The sequence below is a fragment of the Coenobita brevimanus genome, chromosome 75 (assembly GCF_032717465.1).
Source record: "Coenobita brevimanus isolate Jiangsu-jjx chromosome 75, ASM3271746v2, whole genome shotgun sequence".
In the NCBI taxonomy this organism is placed as follows: domain Eukaryota; kingdom Metazoa; phylum Arthropoda; class Malacostraca; order Decapoda; family Coenobitidae; genus Coenobita; species Coenobita brevimanus.
Window position 1 is genome coordinate 9,906,138 of NC_137028.1, and position 27,374 is coordinate 9,933,511.

General features: G+C 40.4%; 1 protein-coding gene across 1 annotated transcript in view; it reads left to right on the forward strand.

Moving 5' to 3' along the window:
• LOC145408037 (uncharacterized) overlaps positions 1 to 27,374 on the forward strand; it is a 226,514-nt gene that overhangs the window by 110,227 nt on the left and 88,913 nt on the right. The window contains exon 3 of the mRNA XM_080278836.1: positions 1,168 to 1,263. Coding sequence (XP_080134962.1) covers positions 1,168 to 1,263 — 96 coding nt within the window. The remainder of the gene's footprint in view (positions 1 to 1,167; positions 1,264 to 27,374) is intronic.

A 27,374-nucleotide genomic window follows, 5' to 3' on the forward strand; every position in this document is an offset into this window, starting at 1 on the left:
AAACGTACAGAAATGAAAATCATTAGATGGATGTGCAGTGCGTCCTTGAACTCGAGGTCTCGGGGGGAATAGGATTACGATAAAGCGTTGAGAGAAAGGATACGACTGGAATGTACTGTGTTGTGATGAAGAGGGGTGGATGAGATGGTTTTTTGTTTATTTTTTTATAGATATAATCATTTAGGTTTTGGCTTGTTGAGAGGATGAAGGATGACAATTGGGAGCGGATAGTGAGACGTGAGAATGTCCGGGATAGGGTGGCAAGAAACGGACCGAAAAAGACCTTGAACGAGGTCATCTAGTGCGACCTCAGGGATAAGGGACCGAAAAAGAACGCTGCCAGAGCTCGCACAAGAATGGAAAGCCGCCATTAGGTGACCAAGGCAGACGCAAGTAAGCATGTTGGAATTTTTATAAAAGATACAACAACGATACGATACAAGCCCCTCTTATTATGCTGACTAAATCTATACAGCAGCTACGCACATAAAGAAGGCACATGTGACTGTTTCCAAAATTTAATCCAGTTTCAAAATATAAAGACCAAATGATGCTTTCAGAGGCACTGCATCTAAATACACTTGTAATAAAATGTTTCAAGCAACCAAACTACTTACCTACCAATCAACGCTACCTACCCACTTACCAACCAATCTAGTACCCTACCGACCAAACCTACTTACCCACCTATTAACAATTCAGGAAACCTACCAACAGTCTACTTACCTACCAACCAAACCTACTTACCCACCGACCAACCAGTCTACTGTAATCACCTACCTGACAAACCTACCTACCTACACACCAGTAAATCCACTTACCTACCTACCAACAGTAACTATCTACCCATCTTACCTACCAACCTACAGTAACTACTTACCTACCTACTTCCTAACATAACTGTGAGATAATTTCAGGTGTTGGGGGCGAGAAAAAGAATACTAACACCTATATACCCACCTCTCTCCTTCCCTCCCTATCTACCTACCCACCTACCTACCTACCAACCCACTTACGTGCCCGTGTGTGTTTTCCAGGTGTCATGGATAAGAGAGACTACCAATTCCTACCTACCTACGTAACTATCGAGCCACCCACCTACCTTTCTCGCTCCCTCCCTACTCACCTACCTACCTACCTACTTACGTGCCTGTGTGTGTCTTTCAGGTGTCATGGATAAGAAAGAGGGACTATCAACTCCTGACGGTGGGGCTGAACTCTCACTCAAGCGACGACCGTTTCTCCATCAACTACGTCCATTGGGTGAGTTACAAGTGGCTCTCTCTCTCTCTCTCTCTCCTATATTTTTCTCAGTGACTCTCTTCCTCTCTATACTTTTAATATTTTTCTTTCCCTTTAGGGTTCTCTTCAACTCTCCCTCCTCCCCCATCATCGTCCTCTCCAGTTCTCTCTATCCCCTATTATCACCCTTTTCAACCCATTATCCTTCTATCCATCTACTTATCCTCCAAAGTCCTATCCCTCCCTTATCCCTCACCACATTCCCTCCATCTGTCCCCACCCCGTCTTTATCCTCTGTTGTCTGTCTGTCTGGCTGCATGCACCGGATAGAGGACATACTACTGGCTTTTCTGTCTTCCTGTCTGTCTATCTCTTCCCTATCCCCGTCCACTATCGCTCTTTCAACGCACTGTCAATCCTTCCCCCTCTCCTTCCTCTCCCAATGTAATTCTTTTCGCTTCCTCTTCCTCTTCCACTGTCGTCCTCTCCACATCCTCTTCCTCTCCCGTTATTGTTCCATCCGCCTCCTCTTCCTCCCTTACAATCGCTCTGTCTCCTCCTCCTCACCCATTATCGTCCTCTCCATATCCTCTTCCTATCCCATTACCATTCCTTCCACCTATATTTCTCTTGTCATCTCCTCTTCCTCTCTCACTATCGCTCTCGGTGCCTCCTCATCTCCCATAATCGTTCTTACAGCCTCCCCTTCCTCTCCCATTATTATTCCTTCCACCTGTTCATCTTCTCTTTCCACTCCTTCTTCTTCTCTCACTTTTTCTACCTCCTCCTCATCTCCCTCTGCCTCATTTATTTTCTGTCACTTCCAATAATCACAAATTCCATCTTTCTTTCTTTTTTTCCGGTCTTCTTTCCTTCACCCTCCCCATGTGTTCGTCCTCTGATTGGCGTACACGTGGGATTAGTATTTTCTTTTTCTCTCCATCATTTGTCTTTACTTGTCCCCAATTATCGGTGTTTTTACTTTCCTCTCTTCTCCCATTATCGTTTCTTTCGGTGTAATATTCCCCTGCCATTCCTTGTCTTCCTTCCTTCCTCCCATTCCTTTACTGTTATTCTTTTGTCTACTTCCTCTTTCTCCAAATATCTTTCTTCCTCATCTTCCTCTTCTTTTTCCTCTCTTCCTCACCTCCTTCCTGTCCCATTACCTGTTTTCTCTCTCTCTCTCTCTCTCTCTCTCTCTCTCTCTCTCTCTCGTATGCCTTATTTCTATCATATCTACATTTTTTTCCTCTCCTCCTTCTCTTTTCGTCTCTGGAATAACACTCGTCCCACTTCGTCCTACTATTCGTCCCCGTCTCGTCCCCTGAATGAACAAAGGTGACAATGTTTCTTTCCTCCGATCCACGTGTTTCGCCCTCCTCTCTCTCTCTCTCTCTCTCTCTCCCAGCGAAGTCCATTAGGTGTCAAAAGTGTCTCTTCTTATTCTATCTCTGTCCGTCTGTTTGTCTATTTCTGTTGTCTATCCACCTATCTATTTTTCCATCTATCTGTCTATGTCTGTCTTATCTATATGTCTATCTTTCTATGTATGTATGTATGTGTGTATGTATCTATTTCTCTATGTCTATCTTTGTATCTATCTATCTATCTATCTATCCATCCATCCATCTATCTATCTATCTATCTATCTATCCCATTTTTCATATATTTTCCCAACCACTAGCTTCCTGTAATAACTGAATCATTAGCTGTCAAAGGATTAACTACACAATTAACAGTAATCACCCCAGACAATTCTTACCTTCGATTAATTAAAGGTGTGTGTGTGTGTGTGTGTGTGTGTGTGTGTGATCAACCCTCTCTGCAATAGTATAGATGAACAGAAACCTCCTAATTTGATGATTCTTTTTACGGTGGGAAATTCTAGAGAGAAATCAAATCTACCTTAAATTTTTCTAGGAACACACACTTTCTGATTTTACTGTCAGCTCCAAACAGCTCCTTAAAAAAAAAAAAAAAACTTCGTGACAGTGATTAAATACAAAAATAAAGTTGAGTGTAAACTGTGTGTGTGTGTGTGTGTGTGTGTGTGTGTGTGTGTGTGTGTGTGTGTGTGTGTGTGTGTGTGTGTGTGTGTGTGTGTGTGTGTGTGTAACGCTTCACTCGTCAACACTAAGGTCGGCAAGGATCACAAAAGGACCGGTAAAGACATCAAAGTAACACATCATTAAGAGTCACGCTGTTAGAACTGTCGGTCTCAAAAAAAAAAAAAAAAAAAAAAAAAAAAAAAAAAGCGCCGATGACCACAAAAAAGTCATCGAGAGGCAGCGAAGTAACAGTACCGCTCCGACCACGGAAGTAAAAGACAAATCAGGAAGCATTTAAGGAACACTAGAGGGGAACTATAAAAAAAATTAACATTTGCTCCCTAACAACTCAGGACTAAAACACTAAATCAAGAACTACTGAAGACCATAAAAGAAGCGCTAAAGGCATCAAAGTAAAATCAAAGTAACAGCCACGCCCCAGCAACACGAGAGTACAAATCAAGTAACAGCTAAAGACACCAAGATAACACCAAAGTAACGGCAGAGTAACAATCACGTCCCAGCAACAGGAGCGTAAAAGACAAATCAACACATAACGAAGACCACAAACGAGGCAGCAAATGAGAGCAAAGGAAATCGTTAACCGCCCAGCACACTCCAACAACGGCCCCAACAAAAATAAAATAGTGGTCCTTTTTGGCAGAGAACGTGTGGTGGATTTTTGTCTTCCTACCTCCAGACGATTTTACTGAGCTGAGGGGAGACCTTTTACACTGTAGGGATGTCATTTTAGACGATTTTATTGAGCTGGAAACACATTTTACAATAATCGATTTTATCAAGCTGAAGGGTGACTTTTCAAGCTGTATTATCGTACGTACACCTCCAGACGATTACCTTAAGCTGGAGGGGGAACGATTATCTTAAGCTGAGAGGCGATCTTGCATATCACCTTAAGTATATTTTCTTGTTCTCTCCACACGATTTTATTAAGCTGAGGGGAGACCTTTGGCTGCAGAGGACTTTAATGCAAATAAAAAGAGATAAAACAGCATCACAGTGAAGAAGTTTTTGCCATTTGGTCCAAGGACGATTTTTATATTTCTTGCTTCCTCCAGACGATTTCATTAAGCTGCAGGGAGAAATTTTGATAGCGGAGGCATTTCGTGGCATAGAAAACAGAAAAAAATAGCTGTGAAAAGGTTAGGTTATTTAGATGGAGAACGTCTTTTTGTTTTTTATTCATGTTATCTCGAAGCGATTTTCTTTTGGTGGATGGTGGTTTAAGGGATGGAGGTGGTGAACGAAGTAGCTTGCACGAATGAACCAAAAAAAGGTGGGAGAAAAAAAAAAAAGAAAGGGGAGAATAGGGTAAGAGAAAAGAAAAAGAAAATGAAAAAAAAGAAAAGAAAAAAAAGGGGGAAGGTAAACGAAAACGGGAAAAAGAAAGGAAAAGAATAAAGAAAAAATGAAAAAAAGGTAAAATAAAAAACTATAAAGGAGAAATGAGAAAAAAACTAAAAAGACAAAATCTAGGACGGGGAGAAAAGAAAAAGGAAAAATGGAAGGGAAAAGAAGGGGAAGAGAAAATAAGAAAAGAAAGGAAAGGGACGATGAAAAACTAATGAAAAAAGGAAGAGAAAAGAAGGAAACAAAAACATCATCGTACTGAAAAGATTAAGAGCTCGAGGGCCTGGTGGCGATAGAAAGTGGACGAAGAAAATATTATATACAAAAAGTTCAAGAGTGGTCTGTGGTGTAAAAAATATAATCAAAATAACAATAATAATAATAATAATAACAATAATAACAAGAATAATAGTAATAATAATAATAATAATAAAGCAGAGTAAAAGAGTTAAAGACGATTGGTGAAATGAAGGGCTTTAGTAAAACTCTTACGAAGGAAACAAGGAAAACTTATGAACGATGCTTTGATGGCTGAAGATATGGGAAGAGTTGAGACACATAAAGGAAAGACAGGAAAGGCAAGAAAAAGAAATACAAGACAGGGAGAATAAAAGTTGAGGGAGACAGGAAATGAAGAGAGAGAGAGAGAGAGAGAGAGAGAGAGAGAGATTGTGATTAGAAAGGGGTGGCAAGACAACTTTCACCGAAGGAATGGTGAAAGCTGAAAAAAAGGAGAGTTTCACCCCTTCACTTTAATTGATTAGTCTATTTTTTATGTTTATATCTATTTCATTTGCCTATCCATCTTTCTATCTATCTACCTATCTATTTATATTCATGCTGTAACTAGACGATTTCATTCAACTGGTTTTATTTGCACTGAAGGAGTTGAAGGCTATATCTAAACCCTCCAGCAAGCAGTATCTCCTGAGTAAAATCGTCTGGAGATGGCTAGAATAAAGCATAAACGATGTCCCCTAGTTGAAGAGGTTTACGTGTCGTCATTTACCTTCTTTAATTTCTTATCCACTTATCTTCCCTCTTATCTCCAGACGATTTTATTCAGCTTGGTACATGCCACTCAAATATACAGAGATATACAAATACAGGAATACAGGTAAAGAGATACAGAAATAGTTAAGGATGGATTATTGGATGTGTCAAGTAATATGGAGCGGTGGCATCCTGTATCCCGTGAAACCCACGTGACACTCAAGCCTGACTAGTGGTTGAACAAAGGCATGCAAGGGTGAATGGACGCGAGATTGTCTGGGTGAGGAAGATCTATTTCAGGATCAAAAGCGCCTGGATATCATGGTGTAAACTGAGAATAAAAGCTGAGTTGAAACTGAGAATAAAACCTGAGCTGAGACTGAGAATAAAACCAGAGACTGAAAATAAAACCTGAGCTGAGACTGAGAATAAAACCTGAGCTGAGACATAATAAAACCTGAGCTGAGACTGAGAATAAAACCAGAGACTGAAAATAAAACCAGAGTTCAGACTGAGAATAAAACCAGAGCTGAGACTGAGAATAAAACCTGCGCTGATGCTGAAAATAAAACCTGAGTTGTGACTGAGAATATAATCAGAGTTGAGACTGAGAACAAAACCTGATTTCAGACTGAGAATAAAAACTAAGGTTGTTGCATTCACAGCACAGAATATAATAATTATCCTGGCCACCGTTGCACAATAGTGGGTAATAATCACTATTCATTTACACACCACATCATACCCTCATCATCACAACACATCACGTAATACAATCATCATCATCATCACAACCATAATCATCCTTCTTCTTCTTCTTATTATTATTATTATTATTATTATTATTATCCACCATCCCATATTCATACACGGCGGGAATATAAGAAGCAAAACAATCACATCTCACTCAAGACGTCAAGCCGGGGAGAAAGAAAAAAAAAATCCCGTTCTCCCGTGCAATAAGAGGTACGCAGCTGTTTACAATACAAGTGCTGGTCGGAAGGATCGCCACATACCGAGGCCAACAATAAGGGGATCCAGCAGGCCCATATTCCCGCCCCCTTTACTGGTGTTTACGGCTACGGGGAATATCTGGGTAATATTCTGCCTGCCAGTCTCCAGAGCCAGGACGTAATAAACACGTGTTATGGGGGTATAATATCGTGTGGAAGGTGTGTTTGGGAAGAATTACAAACGACTGGAAAGGTTATATCAGAGTATTATATATCTACATGCCTATCTTGAACTGGAAAAATAAGCAAAACTATTAAGAATGAAATAGGAAAAACTGTACGTCGTGAGGGTGAATGGGGTGAAGAACACACTTGCCCTGCACGGTGGGAGGGAGGGAAAGAAAGGAGGAGGATCGGGAAGGAAAGAAGGAGAGAGGGAAAGAAAGAGTGCAAGGATCGGGAAGGAGGGAGGGAAGGAAAGAGTAAGACAGAGGACTGGGAAGGAAGGAAAGAAGAAAAGAAAGAGTAGGAGAGAAGAAATGATCAGGAAGGAGGGAGAGAGAAAGAGAGGGAGAGATGGAATTAGTTAGAGAGGATCGGGAAGAGGAAGACAGGGAGAGACAGAGTAAGGGAGAGGATCAGGAAGATGGGATGGAGGAAGGGAGGGAAAAAAAAAAGATTAAGAGAGAGGATTGGGAAGGGGAGAGGGAGGGAGGGAGGGAGGGAGGGAATTAAGGAAAGAATAAGAGAGAGGATTGGGAGGAAGAGAGGGAGGGATGGAAAATGTGAGAGACAAGAGAAGATCAGGAAGGAGGAAGCGAGGGAAAGAAGGAAAGGGAAAGAGAGAGGATCGGGAAGGAGGGAGAAAAAAGGAAAGGAAAGAATAATGAAGTTAAATAAGATTAAGCCTCCTTGAGAGAAGAGGGGAAGGAACGAAGGAAGGAAGGAGAGAGAGAGAGGTGTGTGTGTGTGTGTGTGTGTGTGTGTGTGTGTGTGTGTGTGTAAATAAAATAGGTCACACCATAATCACACAATCACAAGTCTTACATGCCGGAAAGATCAAAGATAAATCAAGTTCTAAAAATGCAACAAATTAGTACTTGATGGATTTCACTATTACTCAGGTGTGAAGATTGGCAACAGGGGGTTAGGAGTGATACACCGGCTAAATGTCAAAGCAGGTATTAAATCTCGCTATAAAAAGGCAATGATTACACTGCCAATTTATTCCCGCAACTCTTAATCTCGGTATCATGTCATTTTGATCCTGTGTTTTCTCGCTGTGAAATAAATCGTCTTCATTATCTGGCCTTTTATTATTACCATTTTTTTGCCTTTCACTTTAATGGTTCTGATTACAGTACGTGGCAGTTTATTTTCGCAACTCTTGAACTTCCGGTATTGTTCAGTGTTTCAAAGATATCTATTTCTATTTTCATGCAACAGACTCCGAACAGAAGAAGTCAAGATGCGAACTATGGATACACCAGCCAGGTATACCCCAAAAGCCTTCACACATCACTTGGCACTAGTGATGCAGACAGAAAAAGTGCGTTTTTTTTTTTTTTTTTAATGTACTGAAAAGAAAAAAATGAGTAATATTTTTCACATCTCTTTTAAAGCCAGAAAAAAAAAACATGAATAGGAGTTTTCATTTCTCTTTTAAAGCCAGAATACAATTTAGAGGCTTTGTTTAATGGCATTCATAATAGCCTTAAGTTAATCTGGCTTTCATACAATTAAAAAAGTACTTACATGAAGCAGATATGTTCTACTTGACCTGACAGTTTTATTCAGAGATATACAACTGACTTCGATTTATACAGTATATGCCTCTAAATATTCTCTGTTATTTATGACAGTGTATAATGCAAAAGAGAATGAAAAACAGTGTGGAGGATATTACAACAGGCTATGCACACTATCTGGACTGCGGCTAATAGGATTGGAATAATGTTTTTTTCTTTTAAGTTTTTTACTGTTTTTCTTTTTTTCGGTGTACATGTAATTCGTATATTTTGCATTATTTTGCGAGAACGTATTTTTTTTATTATTATTATTTTTTAATCTATTCAATAATTTTTTGTCAGCCATTGTATCAGTTTTCAATCATCAAAGGAGGTAAAAACAACCATTTCCTTACACACACACACACACACACACACACACACACACACACACACACACACACACACACACCGTACTGCACGCGTTTAAACACACTCTTAACCCACAAATTGCCGGCCTGACACTATTTACGCAACAACAGAGTCAGTGTGAAGGTGAGCCTCGTTGGGATAGGTTCTGTCTCCAGCCGCCTCAGTGGAATACAAAACTAAAGCAGATATTCCAGCCCCCATAATGCCTCTTTTAAATGTGGTGTGGGGATTGGTTCACGTCCCACAATACTCGTACAATACCTTGACTTTTTGATACCGTGTGTGTGTGTGTGTGTGTGTGTGTGTGTGTGTGTGTGTGTGTGTGTGTGTGTGTGTGTGTGTGTGTGTGTGTGTGTGTGTGTGTGTGTGTGTAGGGCAGAGATCATCAACCCTTAAAGGTAAAAGAGCCATTTATTTTAAAGTTCCATAAAAATGTTGTCCTCTCGGAGCCACAAAAATTCTCATTAACCGAAAAAAAAAAAAAAAAAAATGTCTCATTAACCGAAATCTACAGTACTTCTGACCAATACAAAACATTACGGTGCAGCTACTACTATTTTATATCAGTGGTCCCTATTAGTATCCACTACCTAAGGCTTTAACACACACACACACACACACACACACACCGCTCGCTGGTGCAGTGGTAACGTTCTCGCTTGCCAACTGGTGGACGGGAGTTCGCGCCTCGCTCAGGTTGCGAAAAGTTTCACTGACGAAGTGGGTGGTTACTGTCCCCCTTGAGCAAGGGGACGTGTGTGTGTGTGTGTGTGTGTGTGTGTGTGTGTGTGAAGGTCACAGCCTTGCCCTTAGATAGGACTATATGAGCTGCCCCTTCCGGGAGGGTAAAAGCTGACAATCGCGACCATCATGTGATCCTGACCGACCCGGTGAATTACACACACACACACACACACACACACACACACGATTCCTACATAAACGCCCCCACCATTCCATCCAATTGCACACACACACACACACACACACACACACACACACACACACACACGATTCCTACATAAACGCCCCCACCATTCCATCCAATTGCACACACACACACACACACACACACACACACACACAAAATACTCAGCCCTAACTCCACACATTCGGCTCTACATCTCTCTCGCAGCAGAATACCTCTCAAAAATATATAAAAAGCCTCTTACAGAAGAACACCTCGCTGCACAAGTCTTAGCCTTTCCATTCGCCTCTCTCTCTCTCTCTCTCTCTCTCTCTCTCTCTCACACACACACACACACACACACACACACAGAATCATCACTTTTCATCTTCTCTCCACCAACTTCCACTATCTTTCACTCTCTCTCTCGTCTTCATTCTTTTTCCCATATATGAGACATGAGTGACGGTGTGAGTGAATGAGAGACAGTGAGTGAGTCAGGGTGTGAGTGAGTGAGTGAGTAAGTGCGTAAGAATGTTAAAAACTTTCAACTTCTTTGCCCTCACGCTTCACGGAGGAAAGATGAGAAAGGATGTTGCAGGGTACGATGCTGCTGGTAAACAAAAATCGTACAGTGGAACATTTCAGTGCACAATCGTTGCCCCCCCCCTTCTCTCTCTCTCTCTCTCTCTCTCTCTCTCTCCTCTCTTTCTCATCCTGCCTCAACGCATCGTCACCGTCTTTCACCTCGTAATTTTCCACATCAGAGATATGCGAAGGTGTGGGAGTGAGAGAGTGAGCAAGAGTGTGAGACAGTGAGAGAATGAGTGAGAGATCTAAACTATCTTTCCTCTCTTCTCACTTCATCCTCCTCCACATACGAGAAATGTCAGAGTGAGTGAGTGAGTGACAGCGTGAATTTGAGCATGAAAGAGTGATCGAGTGAGTGAAAGGGTTTCTAACTTGTACAACTGCTTGCTAAAGGTTCTATTTATTTATTTATTTATTTATCTATCTATCTATTTATTTACTTATTACTGCAACTATCACTAAAAATAGGTGACGTTGGCTTTTCTATGCTTGTGGCGTTAGATTTTAATGAAGTCAATTGCTTTCAGTTTATGTAATGATGTGGTTGAGATGAATGCTTAACATGCTGCACTGTTTGAATTATTCTAACACTTATTTTCTTTCTTGCTATTCTAACTTAACGATCACTTCTTTTTTTTCTTTTCCAGCTAACAGAATTTTATGATATTGGGATTCTCTGTTTTCCTTGCATTTTGGGTTTTTAGAGTTATCACACTTTCCATCTTCCCTGTTTGTTTTTCTTTGTGATCATGAGACTTACTTTTTTTTATTGTTTTGGTGATTTATAGAGATATACTTACTTGATTTTACAGGACCTCACATTCTCTCTCTCTCTCTCTCTCTCTCTCTCTCTCTCTCTCTCTCTCACACACACACACACACACACACACACACAACAAACCTCGTCCCCAGTAAACATCTGAGCCTACTGACCTTAGAAATACTGTACACAGAAGAGACCCAGCTCATGAGGTCGAGTCCTTGAAAGCAGCTGTCAAGTCCAAAGCAAGGAAGAAAACAAGTAATATGATCAGAGAGAGAGAGAGAGAGAGAGAGAGAGAGAGAAGTATGTAGTGAGGTCTTATATTTCTGTGTAGTGGACAAACAGAGACAAGTAGGACAGGATCTGGTGAGTAAAGGTTGCTTTCTCTCTCTCTCTCTCTCTCTCACACACACACACACACACACACACACACACACACACACACACACACACATACACACACACACATATTTTTCTGTTTTTCATCTCCTTTCTTGTACTCTTACTTTCCTTCCCTTCATTCTTCCTTTTACTTCCCACTTTCATTCTTTCCTTTAAAACATTCATTTATATCTTTCTCTTCCCCTCCTCTCTTTGTGTGTGTGTGTGTGTGTGTGTGTGTGTGTGTGTGTGTGTGTGTGTGTGTGTGTGTGTGTGTGTGTGTGTGTGTGTGTGTGTGTGTGTGTGTGTGTGTGTGTGTGTGTGTGTGTTCCCTTTTTTAAGATGTACTGTGCACTTAAAACAATGTTACAAATACTGGAACGAGAACGTACCAACAAGGGGAACATCCTTACCCATACATCCGATGATACTGCAGGCAGGTGTCGTTATGCTCTGTTACTGCAAGAGACGCGCAGAACACAATAACAAAATCATTTGTCCAAATCTCACAACGTGAAACAAAGTCGAAGTGACGACACATGTTTCTTGACCGTAATATATATATATATATATATATATATATATATATATATATATATATATATATATATATATATATATATATATATATATATAACATTTTCTAATAGTTTAATTTTTTCTTTTAAAAAGTAATGTGAATTGCAATCGGCCTCAAATGTGTAAAATCGCTGTTGTTTGGCAAATGCTACTCTCTTCGTTCCTATGAAGTATCTGCAGTTTTTTCTTGCTACCTCCAGACGATATTTTGTATGCTTTGGTATGAGAGGATTCATATATAGCCTTAATTAAACCTTTCACTACTAAAGGCTTCTTCCAAGTTTATTAAAACTGTCTGGAAGTAGCAAGAATAAACCTACAAATACAGTAGGTAATTGGGCTGAAAAGGATAAATGTCTCTAAGCTGTGTAAGCAATCGAACAAACATGTTTATACCAAATGTGTTTGCTACGTGGATCAAGGGACAGGAAACTGAACACACATTTTTGTTTCGGCGAAGGCTAAAGTTTTGCTGAGTTTAATGCACGGAATAGGACGCAGTCACGGATCTAGTTATGTCACGGAAAACTTTTAACAACCTGTATCCAATGGACTCCCAATCAGCGACACCATAATAAAACACGACTCTTGCAAGGATCCAAAAGTCTAAGTGTAGTGAATGGAAGGAAGAGCCTGACGGAACGTGCAGACGAGAGAGTTGCGGGAGGAGTGGATTAGGTGGTGGTACAGGATATCTTAAACTGGCTACATTCAGCGTACAGGCAGCCTTCCAGACTCACAGGTTAATTAGTTACTGCTACGAAACTTCATATAAATAAATAAATGAAAACGTAATTCTGTTATTTTGTGCATGATTGTACTGAAGTGGTTACCTAGATTTTTGGCGTTAGAATGATAAGGATGCTGGATATAAGAACAGCCGATATTAGAAAAAAGAGAAAAAAAATTCTCAATATGAGAAAGAAAAACAGTACGAAGAAGAGAAGAACGATTACTCTCAAAAAAAAAAAAAAGAAAAAAAAAATCACACCCACCACCCTCAATATAAGAAAAAAAAAAAGGAAAAAGAATGAGAATGACAATGAGAAAGAAAAAGGAGAAGGAAACAGAAAGGAGAAAAAAAGAGAACGCGAAAGGCTGCATAAGACGACAAGATACTGTATTCCATTTCCCGACACGAAATAGAAAACAGAAACACCCCTACATTATATCCAGGGGGGGTCTACCTTATATTTTGCGAGTTGGTTGTATATTCTGGGAGTTGGCATACTTCTGGGGGTGATACCATACTCTGGGGGCTGACACGGTATACTGGGAATTGGCATATTTTGGGGTGTATATTCTGGAGACTGGCGTTATATTTTCGTAGCTGGTATACTATTTGAAGGTCACAATATATTCTGAGTTGGCATAATATTGTCGAAGTTGGCATAATATTTTCGGAGTTGGCATTATATTTTTCGGAGTTGGCATTACATTTATGGATAACAATATATTCTGAGAGTTGGTATTATATTTTGAAGGTTGGCATTATATTATGGACGTTTGCTATATTATCTGAAGTCTGGTATTTAGTTTTAGGGTATATTTTGCAAGATGACATTATACTCTGTTCTGGTACTATGTTTCGGGTGCATAATATACTAGAGTTGGCAATATAGTCTATGGGTTGGCATTATATTTTAGAGGTTGGCGTTATACTCTGCAAGTTTGCTTAATATTCACAATGTCGATATTAATATTCATAATAGGGTTGGCATAATTATCTTCGAGGTTGGCATTAGATTTTGAGGTCTGACATTATATTCTGAGTATATTCTAGGTGTTGGGTATATTTTGGGTGTTAAAAATCTAACTATACTTTGAAAACTGATATACTTTGGAGATTCACGTAATGCTTTTGAGAGCTGACATCACGCAAAACGCCAGGAAATATTTCTTTGACGTACTGTACCATCAAGGGGGAACACGCAACTCGCAAATTTGGTCTGACAACGTCCAAGTGAGATATGATGGAGAGGAGGAGACACAAAGGCCAGGAAGGGGGTATGTAGTTGTAGTTTCTGTCTCTCTACCTACCTACGTGTCTATCTATATCTATCTTATCTATCTATCTATCGTACCAAGGGACCGCTTTTTAAGGCGTTACAAAGCCATCGTAAACAAATGAACATGCGCCCTCCATATGTGTCTTAGTATCCGTCCACGTGTCTCAATGTGTTATGTGTGCAAGTGTCATGTGTCCACCCATGTGTCCGTTGTGAGCATTAGTGTCATGTGTGCATCCGTGTCCGTGTCATGTGTGCAAGTGTCATGTGTCCACCTATATGTGTCGAATGAATCAACGACACGTATCTACCTCTACGTCTCTGCTACTTATATTTTCTGTCATCATATCTCACTCATGTGTATTTTACCTGTCATTCGAACGTGTCATCATGTGTGTACTCTTACGTGTCGCTGTGTGTGTGTGTGTGTGTGTGTGTGTGTGTGTGTGTGTGTGTGTGTGTGTGTGTGTGTGTGTGTGTGTGTGTGTGTGTGTGTGTGTAGTGTGCGTTGCCAAAAAGTTGTTTGTCACTCCTCGTTAGTTTTTGTTGGATCTGTGTGTCTGGTGCATCGGAAGTCCGTCCTTGAAGTGTGTGTGTGTGTGTGTGTGTGTGTGTGTGTGTGTGTGTGTGTGTGTGTGTGTGTGTGTGTGTGTGTGTGTGTGTGTGTGTGTGTGTGTGTGTGTGTGTGTGCAATCTTATTTTGAGAAAAAATTTATGGGACAGTGTGTGTGTGTGTGTGTGTGTGTGTGTGTGTGTGTGTGTGTGTGTGTGTGTGTGTGTGTGTGTGTGTGTGTGTGTGTGTGTGTGTTTCTGTAATCGTATTTTGAGAAGAAATTTACGGGACAGTGTGTGTGTGTGTGTGTGTGTGTGTGTGTGTTTCTGTAATCGTATTTTGAGAAGAAATTTACGGGACAGTGTGTGTGTGTGTGTGTGTGTGTGTGTGTGTGTGTGTGTGTGTGTGTGTGTGTGTGTGTGTGTGTGTGTGTGTGTGTGTGTGTGTGTGTGTGTGTGTGTGTGTGGTGCAGCTTACTTCCTATGTGGGCTGTGTTTGTGCTTTGTGATGTATTGCGGCGCCCTTGCTTTGATGTTTGTTTTGTGTGTTTGTCATCCCAGGTATTCGTATACGTTTTGGTGGGGTGGGGGGGTTGGGGGTTGGGGGAAGGGGTTGTTTTATTCTGTTTTTCTTTGATGTTTTGCTTCGACTGTTTTACTGCAGCATTTTTTTTTTTCGATTTATACTTGTGTTTTATTATGTTATATTTGTTTTGTACTCACGTCGGTACTCGTGTTATATGCAATTTTTGTTTTCTTATTTAATGACTGAGTTTGTGCGGTTGCCTCCTCTGTTTTCTATTTGTTTTTGAAGTTGCTTTCTTTGTATGGGGAATTTGGTATTTCTGTGTGTGTGTGTGTGTGTGTGTGTGTGTGTGTGTGTGTGTGTGTGTGTGTGTGTGTGTGTGTGTGTGTGTGTGTGTGTGTGTGTGTGTGTGTGTGTGTGTGTGTGTGTGTGTGTGTGTGTGTGTGTGTGTGCAGGCAGTGTCTGTGTCAATCTGCATGAATATCTATGCATTTATACGCGTGTAGGTGTACATGCATTTATGTATGCAAGTATCTATGTATGTATTTTGCGTCTGTATGTATCTATGTATGTATGTATGCATGTGTATATACTGTATATGTGTACGAGGTATTTTTAGCGGTATGCTGCTCTGTTTGTACTGGTGTGTGCAAGTGGTGTTTGTGTTAGCATGCCTGTATACTGTCTGCCTGTAGTGGTGTATGCAGCTGGTATTGTGTTGGTGTTTGTAAAGGAGGTTAATGCTTGGGGTTGTGTATGCAAGTGGGTGGGGAGGACAGCCAGCGTCTCCTATTAATTTAAGTGCTAGTATCAGGCGCTGGGCTAACAGGGATGACCTTGAGACGTGGAATGGGGTCGTTTCTCCTGTGCTTCACGAGGTCTTAATGTCTCTCTCTCTCTGTCTCTGTCTGTCTGTCTGTCTGTCTGTCTCTCTCTCTCTCTCTCTCTCTCTCTCTCTCTCTCTCTCTCTCTCTCAGCCACCTCACAATTATACTTATTTTTGAGGGACGTTTCGTGATGGAGGAGGCTAATGAAGATACTTGAAAAAAGATAAAAAATAAAGAAGCCGGACCGCACCAACAACGGCTGACAATATTCTAGCTACAGAGAAGTAAATTTCTACAAATCTCATTCTTACTAAGTAGCAAAGGAGCAATTTTCTGAATTCTTATTAAAATCATAGCTTGAGGCCAGAGTAAACCTCCTATAACTTGAGGAAATCAAAAATGGAAAGGAGCGCCTCCTAATATTAAAATTAGAGCACGAAATAAAATAAGAGAAGCAATTTTTCAATAAATTAGCATAAAAGAAGCCGAAAAAATAATCAAAGATCAAAGGCTTTGAATCAAAAAATACTTTACAATCGCTTCTGAAGAATACTGATTACTTTTAGTAATCATAAGAGGAATAAATGACAACAAATTTAACTCCAATCCAACTCAAGGTCTAAATCATGAACAGGATGAAATAGAAAGCAAAGTTCCTGAAATCGAAGTAGAAAAAATAATAAGTCAGGAAAAGTAATATAAATTCAAAACAGAAAACTCATACATTAAATGTACGTAAATTAATTTCTACTTATTTCATTTGCTTGGACATAGGTAATAATTAAATTACAAAACTGACATTATCATCGTCAACCTCTCAAAGAACTATACCTTAAATATTAGCAAAACTTTTGAAGAGAGGAAAGAATGCCCATAAGTGAAGCATGAACCCACTAGCTTAAACTTTGCATATCTTTTTAAATTTAGTCACCAGAAGTAACTTACGCTACAATAAGCTTTAAAGACCCACACTTAACTTCAGTCAACTGGTGATAAATATAGATGATGATAGGGAGAGAGAGAGAGAGAGAGAGAGAGAGAGAGAGAGAGAACCGATTCACTCCGACAATTTAATTCAGAAGTCCAAAAAAAATCCTCTCGGGGTAGAAAGAACTATGAATCAAAACAGACGCCTGCATACTGGTGTGGTGAATGGAAAATAAAAATAATTCTCTCACTACGTGGCCTTTTCACAGCTACATAAAATAACCCAATACCATCAATAATACAAAAAATACAGACGCGGTTACAAGATTAATAAAAATAAAAAAAATGTATGAAAAGTAGTATAAAAACTTATAGAAAAACATTGAGAAACTTGACACTGTGTATGGTATTGTCAAAGTGTGGACAGCGAACAGTGGCTATAAAAGAAGAGAGGCTTGGAAAGAAACAGCACAGGGGGAGAGAGGCGAAAAAGGGATGAGGAAAAACATACGTATTGAAGGACGCTGTGTGTGTGTGTGTGTGTTTGTGTTTGTGTGTGTGTATGTGTGTGTGTATGTGTGTGTGTGTGTGTGTGTGTGTGTGTGTGTGTGTGTGTGTGTGTGTGTGTGTGTGTGTGTGTGTGTGTGTGTGTGTGTGTGTGTGTGTGTGTGTGTGTGTGTGTGTGTGTGTGTGTGTGTGTGTGTGTGTGTGTGTGAGAGAGAGAGAGAGAGAGAGAGAGAGAGAGAGAGAGAGAGAGAGAGAGAGAGAGAGAGAGAGACGTTCCAAGGACAAGGACATGAATAGAAAATAAATAGCTTGAAATGTGAATGTGCTGAGAGAGAGAGAGAGAGAGAGAGAGAGAGAGAGAGACTCAAAGGGAGGGCAAGACGAGGTTACACAATTACACGCGTTTCAGACTACACACACACACACACACACACACACACACACACACACACACACATAGCCAGGAAACAGCACCTTAACCCCTGGCTCTTAGCGTCCATCCTCAGGTCAAACACTGAGGATAAGGAAATGTGACGCGCAAAACACCCCCTCCACCTCCGTTTTCTTCCGTGATGTACAGTCGCCAAACTTTCCACCTGGGCCACCCAGCCGCGAGAGGTGGGTAACGGGTGCTGGCAACAGTGTATCTGTTTGTTCGTGTGTACATGCTCGACGAAAGTTCGGATCATCAACTCTCGTCTTCCGTAGTGAACCTCAGTCAGAGTTCATCCCAATCTTCAGTCGACAATTTTTAGCCGATAGAATTTCAAAGGAACTTCTTGAAAGTATTGGATAATGTGAGTATTGAAAATAATTAAAATAATATAAAAGACCGCATCTTCACATACATTACATATTTATAAACGTATTCTTTTTCATTATTACATAATGATCCCATAGCTAAAAATTGTCTACTTAATATTGGGGGGAAGAACCGTCGTGTGACCGGCCCTTACGGTAGAAAAATAGATACCGGTGTCTGTTCGTTCATTTCGCCAGTCCTAGGCCGGTCTCGATTAAAGCTATTGAAATACCATTCTTGATCCAAGACATGATTAGATAAGTTAGGTCATTAATCGTTACAGGATTACTCATTGGGCGGATATTAATTTAAACTAAGTAGGAGAGATAGGAACTGTAGACGTCGGAGGTTGAAACTCGTTCGCTGGGGCAGAATACTGCCTGAGTCAGCTAGTCATGAGTCCTATCGTTAACAATAGAAAACCTAGGCATCTCATTACTTAATCATTACGTGGATCACTGTGATTGCAATGCAAACACGGCAATTGTTTTAAGAGTTGATATATATTAAATATGCGAAACAGTACTGTGGGTGACGTGGAAGTTAACGCTTCCGCCAGCCGATCCGTGTGACGTGGTTATGAGAGATGGGTTTCTCCTATTAAACACCAAGCCCTTATCTTATGACCTAGGTCTTAGTAGCAGCCAGTCAGCAACCAACATCACATATCCTAGCACCCCGGGCCTCAGTGACGGGCGCTAAAGCGCCTAGGTTCGTGGGATTAAAAAAAGAAAAAGAAAATCAGTGTTCCAGCCTGTAATGATAATTTCATGTTAGTTATGGTGCATTTTCCGATCACATAAGTAATATCACAGGTAATGGTGATAATAATGTCCCAGCAATTCATGAATCAATAGAAATTGTGCTTAAAATGACTGGAAGATTTTGCATACTGTGATGGAGAGGTGGTGTCTTATCTTGCTATAATGTGAGATAATGTTGTTCGGTGAATAATCGATGAGCCTGTAAATGTGTGACCTCACACATAAGCGGCACCGCTCACAATAATTTTTCCTTGTAATGTGTAATTCAGTCATTCGTTAGATGAATGGACTATAAAGGTGTGCTGTTATAACCGTAGTCATACGAAATAATCATGATACGGTAAGTCATTATCATAGCTGATATAATAGCCACATTCGACAACAGCATGCATAAACTCTTTGCCTGTTGAGGTGACAGTATTTTAACCTCCTACCTCTTCGTGGTGCACCACAGAACACATAAAAACATCTACCTGAAGTACTACCAACGAGGAAATATGCAACCGTTAACAGTGTCTAAACATCATCCTAATGCTTATTAGTCAGTGTCATTCATGATGTGAATATGGCAGGTAATCTAACTTGTAACTGGACATAGATGTTAGATAAATGCATTGCTCTTCAACCCATACTGATACTGGTATCAAGTGATAACCCTGTGAAATGGAATTACTGATATAAAGAGAGAGTGAGAGAGAGAAAGGCTTGAAGCGATTCCAGTATATAGAGCATTAACATGTTACGGTAAAAATGTAAAAACATAGAAAAGAAAATGTTTAGTGTTGTTAAGAATGCAAATATTTAGTAGAATGCTAATGGATCTCAAAAACTCGTTCGGCAATTATTATCACTGGCGGATTTGAATAACGTAACACCCCCCCCCCCCCCGGTCCGGCTCCTGCCCTACCCGTCACAATGCCAAGCTACTCCCTTAAGCAGTTTCCCACCGGCTCGACCAGTTGCGGAAACCGGTCACATGGAATTGTTGCGTGCCACAGGTTGCACAGACCAAGGCCAAATAAGCATAGTATAATATATATTATTGTATTACATATAACAGTATATGTTCATATGATAATATTATATATATTACCTTATTATTAAAGTAATATAGTCGAATTTATTTGGCCTTGGTCAGCGCGACCTGTGACACAATTTTCCGTGCGACCAGTTTCATGCAACTGGCTGAGCCGATGGGAGAGGCGCCTTACTCCTGAGACATTTTTCTCCCCACCCAACTCCGTACCCAGCCATCTATGGGATGAACTTTGACTCTGACTGAGGTTCACTACTGACGAAGAGAGTTGATGATCCGAACTTCCGTCCAGCATGTACGTACACACGAACAAACAGCTACACTGTTGCCAGCACCCGTTACCCACCTCCCGCGGCTAGGTGGCCCAGGTGGAAAGTTTGGCGACTGTACATGCCGGAAGGAAAACAGTAGGAAACACCCCCCCCCCCCCCCCCAAAAAAAAAAAGAAATTCTGCTTTAATCTTTCCTAAAAACCACATATTAAAATTTCGTTACTTTATCTGACTTATGACTAACTTCATTACATTTACTTTATTGCTTACTTATTACACTTACTTGGGTACTTTATTACACCTGCTTTATTACCTACTTTATTTCGCTTTATTATGCTCACTTTAACACTTTATAACCAACTTTATTACACCTACTATATTGCTTACGTTATTTCCTCCTTTGCTGCATTTATTTTATTACACTTTATTACCTACATTACGCTTACTTTATTCACCACTTTATTACACTTGCTTCATTACTTATTTTATTGCATCTACTTTATTACTTTATTACACTTACATTATACCTAATTTATTACGCTTATATTATGACACCTACTTTATTACACTACCTCGCCTTTATTTAACCTTCGCCTTCTATACCGGCAGGAAAACAGTGGCATGAACACCCTCGGTAAAGGAAAATCTACTGTTCTTTCCTAAAACCCTATATGACAAGGAAATAGTAAAGCCTTCTCTCATTTTTTTTCTCTGTGACACTATCTCCATTTCTAAAAGCCTCTCCTTCAATAACGGCAGGAAAACAATGACACAGCTACTCTCAGAGGAGGGAAAATTGCCTTGATCTTTCCTAAAAACCACACATTAGAAAGAAACGGTAATATCTTTTCTCTAATATCCTTTTTCTGTAACAACCTCTCTCCTTTAAGCGTCCCTTCTCTGCCCAACCGAGACATAGCCGATTGATGCAACTGACAGCAATCCCTTTTCTGTATCCTCTTACTTTCTCTGCATCCTCCTACTTTCTCTACATCCCCCTACTTTCTTTACGTCCTCTCACTTTCTCCATATCCTCCCACTTCCTCCATATCCTTCTAGTTTCTCCATATCCTTCTAGTTTCTCCATATCCTCCTACTTTCTCTATATCCTCCTACTTCCTCCATATCCTTCTAGTTTCTCCATATCCTCCTACTTTCTCCATATCCTCCAACTTTCTCCATATCCTCCTACTTCCTCTGCATCATCCTACATTATGTCCTCCTACTTCCTCCATATCCTCCTACTCTCTCTGCATCATCCTGCTTTCTCTGCAGTCTATATCATCCTACTTTCTCTCTACTCATTTCAAAGTCAAACGTTTATTCTACGTAGCTCTGTGCACAACTACCTCACTTGTTCACATGATCCTAATCATAAATCACTGCAATTCTCTCTACTCTGACTGCATCTATCTTATCAATTTTAATCAGGTTACGCTTTTTATTTCTCCCATAATTCCACTGGTTATTCAGGATTCCATAGCAATCTAAATTCTGGACTGGAGCATACTTTTTTTCAGCTCCCCTTTCTCAGATATCATCATTTCAAACTTTGCCTTCCACCATCAATTTTGACCCTCCTCTCCACTTACTGATCTATCTGGTAAACAAGTCTATATATTACCTTAATGTCGTGGAGCATCCAATTCTTATCCTAGATCGTCTTGGTGAAACTGTAAATCTGACCCATTCCTCATAATAAATCCATCTCTTTAGTTTTTGTATTTTTCCTATCAGCTGTGTGTCTTGTTTCGTACTGTCATTATTACTCAAATGGAGACGATATACACATGCACTGACTTTTTCTTTTTTGGATTATGAGTTTTCTTCGACTTGGTCCTTCTTTTGACACTGAAGAGGTTCCAAGTCAGACCGGAAGCTTTTTTTTTTATTTTTTTCATTATAACACAGATCTCAATTTTTTTTCCCCCACACAAACTGAGAGGGCCTAATGCCGGAAGCCAGCAAAAGTCATCTCTTCCAAGTACAGGTGAACAAAAGAACGCCTAACATGAAGATTCGTTCATTCTGAGAAGCCTGAACACACTGTACTTACAACAACAGATGCTATTGATTATGGAAGAAGAGGGTTACTCCTTGTGTTATGGAAGGGTGGAAAATGCTAGTAAATTCTTAAGTTTAAGTTGGAGAGAAAAAAGTTGTGACTGCATAACTATACCCTATTTATTCTAACTTGCCCTAAAATTGCCATCTCTCCATCTGGAATTATTCTAACTTGCCCTAAAATTGCCATCTCTCCATCTGGAATGATGAGCTGTAACAAGAGACTGACAGCAGAACGGGATGCTAGTCACGAAGAAGCGCTATGGACAGGAAATAGAGCCGCAGTATTGTCTTTTTCTGCCACTGAACTACATGAAATAAGCTGCAAAATGACGAAGATCTGGGTCAAGTAACGGTAAAAAACAAAGAAAAAACTGATTTGTGTTTAATATCCGCGTAATTTGAGGAACGGAAGCAGCAAATTCAGAGGAGCAATGACCCCTGAAAAATCTATTAGAAAAAAATGTTTAAAAGAATGACAAAAAAAAAAAAAAGCAATCAGAAATTAAATGTCAGGGAAGAGTCAGTGCGTAGGTAGGTGGTGCAGGTATTGGTGTAGGTGGGTAGTGTAGGTACTCGTGTAGGTAGGTGGTGTAGGTATTGGTGTAGGTACTGGTGTAGGTACTGGTGTAGGTAGGTGGTGTAGGTATTGGTGTAGGTAGGTGGTGCAGGTACTGGTATTGGTAGATGGTGTAGGTACTGGTGCAGGTAGGAGGCGTAGGTACTGGTGTAGGTATGTAAGTGTAGGTAACAGTCACAAGGCGTGGGGTACTACATGAATTACTGATGAATTGGACCTAAGTGTCGACATCAGCTTTATGGTGTGTGTGTGTGTGTGTGTGTGTGTGTGTGTGTGTGTGTGTGTGTGTGTGTGTGTGTGTGTGTGTGTGTGTGTGTGTGTGTGTGTGTGTGTGTGTGTGTGTGTGTGTACACCATAAAAACAGACCCAATTCTTAACGACCCCTGACATAAAGGACTCCAAACGACCGGGGTAATTCAAGCTTTCCATTGTTGCCATTTTTATTTAGGAGCGATTTTAAAACTGTGATCGCCGAAAGCAGTGGACTTCCTCTTTACGGCGGTCATAAATCCCCGGCCGACGCTCAGCTCGCACAATGCACAAGGGCGCAGGCTCCATCATAGTCCTCTCTCTTATTGTGAGTTCATGTTGACCCCATTCGCTTTTACTTTACTCAGTTTTTAAGATTTTATTCACTGTTCACCTCTCCTGGGTTTCAGACCATAATGTTCACTGGAGCAAAAAAGTATCCATTTGTGTGTGTGTGTGTGTGTGTGTGTGTGTGTGTGTGTGTGTGTGTGTCAGCTTTAATGGAAAAATACAATTTCATTCATAACTGTTAGCCTTCGGGAGAAAACGCGAGCATCAGCAACTCTTAATACGATACGTCGATTGCCTATATAAAAATAAACTTGTTTTTTTATGTAACTAATCATAAAGACAATTCCTTCACTGCGGTACGAGATGTCTCCCAAAACCTACATACAATTTTCTGACGGTAGCAGGAACAAAAATAAAATACAATAGAAAGTTTGGGTGTGGAAGAACTGAAGGGTTTTTGTTTATCTCTTCGGGCCTAAAGATCCTTCCCAAGTTACATAAAATCGTCTGAAGTTGGTGAGAATAAAAAAATCGTCCTGGCTGTGAAAGGCTTAATGCTAACAAATACATTCCCTGCCACATCACTCTACTCCTTTCTGTTGTGAGTTCGGGATGACCTGTTTCAAATTTTGCCTGTTCATTCTATAGTTATTGCTTCCCTAGCTTTCATTTTGACCGATCTATTTTTCTTCTTATCCCCCTCCTTCCTCATTACCTTCGTCCAGTTTGACCTAGTTCTATTTTGCTCTTTCGACCTATTGTTATTCCGCCCTATCTTTTACTTCTTCCCATTATTTTATTTATCTTTTTCACCACGACCTCTTCTGACCTCGTTCCATTGGCTTTGTTTTTACCCTACTTTCCTTGACCTCCTTGATATATACATTCAGGCTGACTCCTTTGTTTTTCATCCTATTCGTCTTCCTTCACTGTTATTCACACACATTTTTCAACTCAAACTTCTCTCCCTGTTCGTAATTTGCCTGTGTTTTATTTTCTGCTCATTTTCACCCTAAATTTTCACCCCATTCTTGTTTTATCAGTCTCTTAATTCTGTTTCTTTCTCATTCCTCCTGCTGTGTATTCACCCTAGTCCTATTCTATTTTTCATTCTTTCCTCACAATTCAATTCTCTATTGCTTTTATTTTTTTCATCTTTTATTTGTCCACTTCCACTCACTTTTTTTTGTCATCTTCCTTTTGTCAGTTCACCTTGACCCAATTCTGTTTCACTTAAGAGAAAAATTTTTATTCTTGCCCCATAGTTCACTTTTACTCACCCCTCTCTCTCTCTCTCTCTCTCTCTCTCTCTCTCTCTCCACTTACCTTGACCTCACGCAATTTCACATATTCTCCTTTTTCATATATATTATTTCCTCATAGTTCACTTTAATTCATGTCTATTTTTTTCTCCTCCGGAATTCCAGCCTGACCGTGTGTGAATGTTTTTCGAGTCAGTGCAGGGCAAAAAACATCATATTCATTTTAACCTTTGCAATATATTCAGGGCAGTTGTTTTCTCACCATGTCCCACGGCTCACACAACTCTTTCTTTACGATTACATTTTCCTCTCTCTCTCTACGGCACAGATAACCCCTTGTCTACGATTACATTTTTCCCTTTTTATCCTAACACGACTTTATTCAACCTCCATAAAAAAAATCATAATAAACGGGGTTAATGAAGACTATACCTAATTCTTCTAATTCGAAATGCCTCTTCTAAGTTAAATAAATCGTCTGCAAATAGCATGAATAAAAATACGTCCTGCGATGGGGCTCCCTAACTGAATGAAATCGTCTGGAATTCAGTGGCAAAAATTATAAAGCCACAAGATATTTTTATGGCACAGTGGGTTACTCTGGGCTAAATAAAGTCGTCTAACGTTAGTCGGAATACAGTAAGAAATTCGTACCTTGCAGTCAAAGGGTTGAGATGCAGTGTTCCTTACCTGGAGGAGGAGGAGGAGGAGGAGGGAGGACTAAAATAATATATATAAAAAAAAAACACTCTTTCCACCATAAGTAATTACAGAGAGTGCATCAACATAGCTCCAGTGAAAGGGTTAACCATCACCAATACACACAACCGCCTTCACTAAATGGACAAAGATAAAACTGGCTGACCTTGCTGTAGGGGTCTGTGTCGCCAGGCTGTCTGTCTCATCTCTTTGCCTCGCTCCATCTCTCTTCTTTCCTCGTATTCTTTCTTATCTCTGTCTCGCCTCCTCTCTCTTCCACACCTCGTATTCTACTTTGTCTCGCCTCGTCTCTCTTTCACACCTCGAAGTCTATCTCACCTCTGTCTCTGCCTCTTTCTCTTCCAAACCTCGAGACGGACACAACAAAGTCATCAATGTCCACGCTAACTAGTGTCCTCGAAGACCACGCCAACGCACACGCAAACACGCAATTCACACACCAAAAGGAAATTGACCCTTGCAATACTTCCGACGCTTAACAGAGGCTGGTTGTACAGAGAGAGAGAGAGAGAGAGAGAGCACTGCAGGAAAGACGAGGAAATGAGTTTATAATTACCTCCATCTCTCGTTGTTCTTGCACATGATAATCTTACAAGAGGAAAAAATCTTACGTTATTTCGCAAGACATAAATCAAACATCAACTGAAATTCATCACCTCAGAGACACGGAAATGAGCGTTCAAAATTATTTCCCCTCTCTATTGCTCTTCCTTCAAAAAAATAAATAAATAATTATATAAGTTATGAGAGGAATATTATCACAAATTATTTCATGAGTCCGGGTTTTACGATCATCCCAGACTGCAAAAGTGAGGCAAAGGCGAGATTTGGTCCCCGATATCGAAAACTTTAAAGCAAAAACCAAAAACTGCCTCAGATAAACCAGGCAGCAGGATACTGAAACATGAAACTCACGTGGATTTATACGTGTAGTTTCTTTTTCATATATACACACTTTTCGCCATGTCAATATCATCTTTTATGAAGCAGCTCAATGTGGAGTTTCCCCCTCCTACCCCCTCCTTTTTCTTCCCCTGATTTTTAGTTCATACTCCCCCCCCCCCCAACCTCCTCCTCTTCACAAGTTACAGGTCATATCGGGACTTAAAGTGAAGCTGGAAGACGTAATAACTGTAATTGGTTGGTTCAGGGGAAAGACAGTAGGGGAGTGGGAGTGTTGCTGGTGGGAGTTTTGCTGGTTGTGGTAGTTGTTGTGGTGGTAATGCAGTAGTAATGTTGTTGTTGTTAGTGGTGATGGTGTTGGTTGTGGCAGTCGTTGTGGTGATAATGCAGGAATAATGTTGTTGTGGTTAGTGATGATGGTGTTGGTTGTGGCAGTCGTTGTGGTGATAATGCAGGAATAATGTTGTTGTGGTTAGTGATGATGGTGTTGGTTGTGGTAGTTGTTGTGGTGGCAATGCAGTAGTAATGTTGTTGTGGTTAATGGTGATGGTGTTGGTAGTGGTAGTTGTGGTGGTGGTAATGGCAGTAGAAATGTTGTTGGGGTTGGTGGTGATGGAGTTGGTGGTGAGAATGATAATTGTGGTGGTGGTAGTCGTTGCTGTGGTGGTGGTGTAGTTACTGGAGGTGTTAGTGGTGGTGGTGATAATGATAGCTGTAGTGGTGGTAGTGGTAGTTGTAGTGATGCTGTTAGTGGTGATGGTGGTACCTGTGGCGGGAGTGGAATGGCTGATGGTGGTAGTGATGATAGTAGTGGTGATAGTATGAACGTAAAAGTAGTTGTGGTGTAAGTATGACCGTAAATGGTAGTTGTGCTGGTAACAGAAAGGATGGTAGTGTTGTGTGATGGCAGGTGTGGAAGCAGTAGGAGTGTGGTGATACCAGGAACAGCTGTAAATGGTTGTGAGAATGGTTCCGGAAGAGATGATGATGGTAGCAAGGAGAATTATTGTAGTGATATTGTGGGGGTTTAATGACAAAATTGTGGGTGTTGTTGTGGTGGTAGTGAAAGAAGTTATATGTTGTGGTACTTCGAATT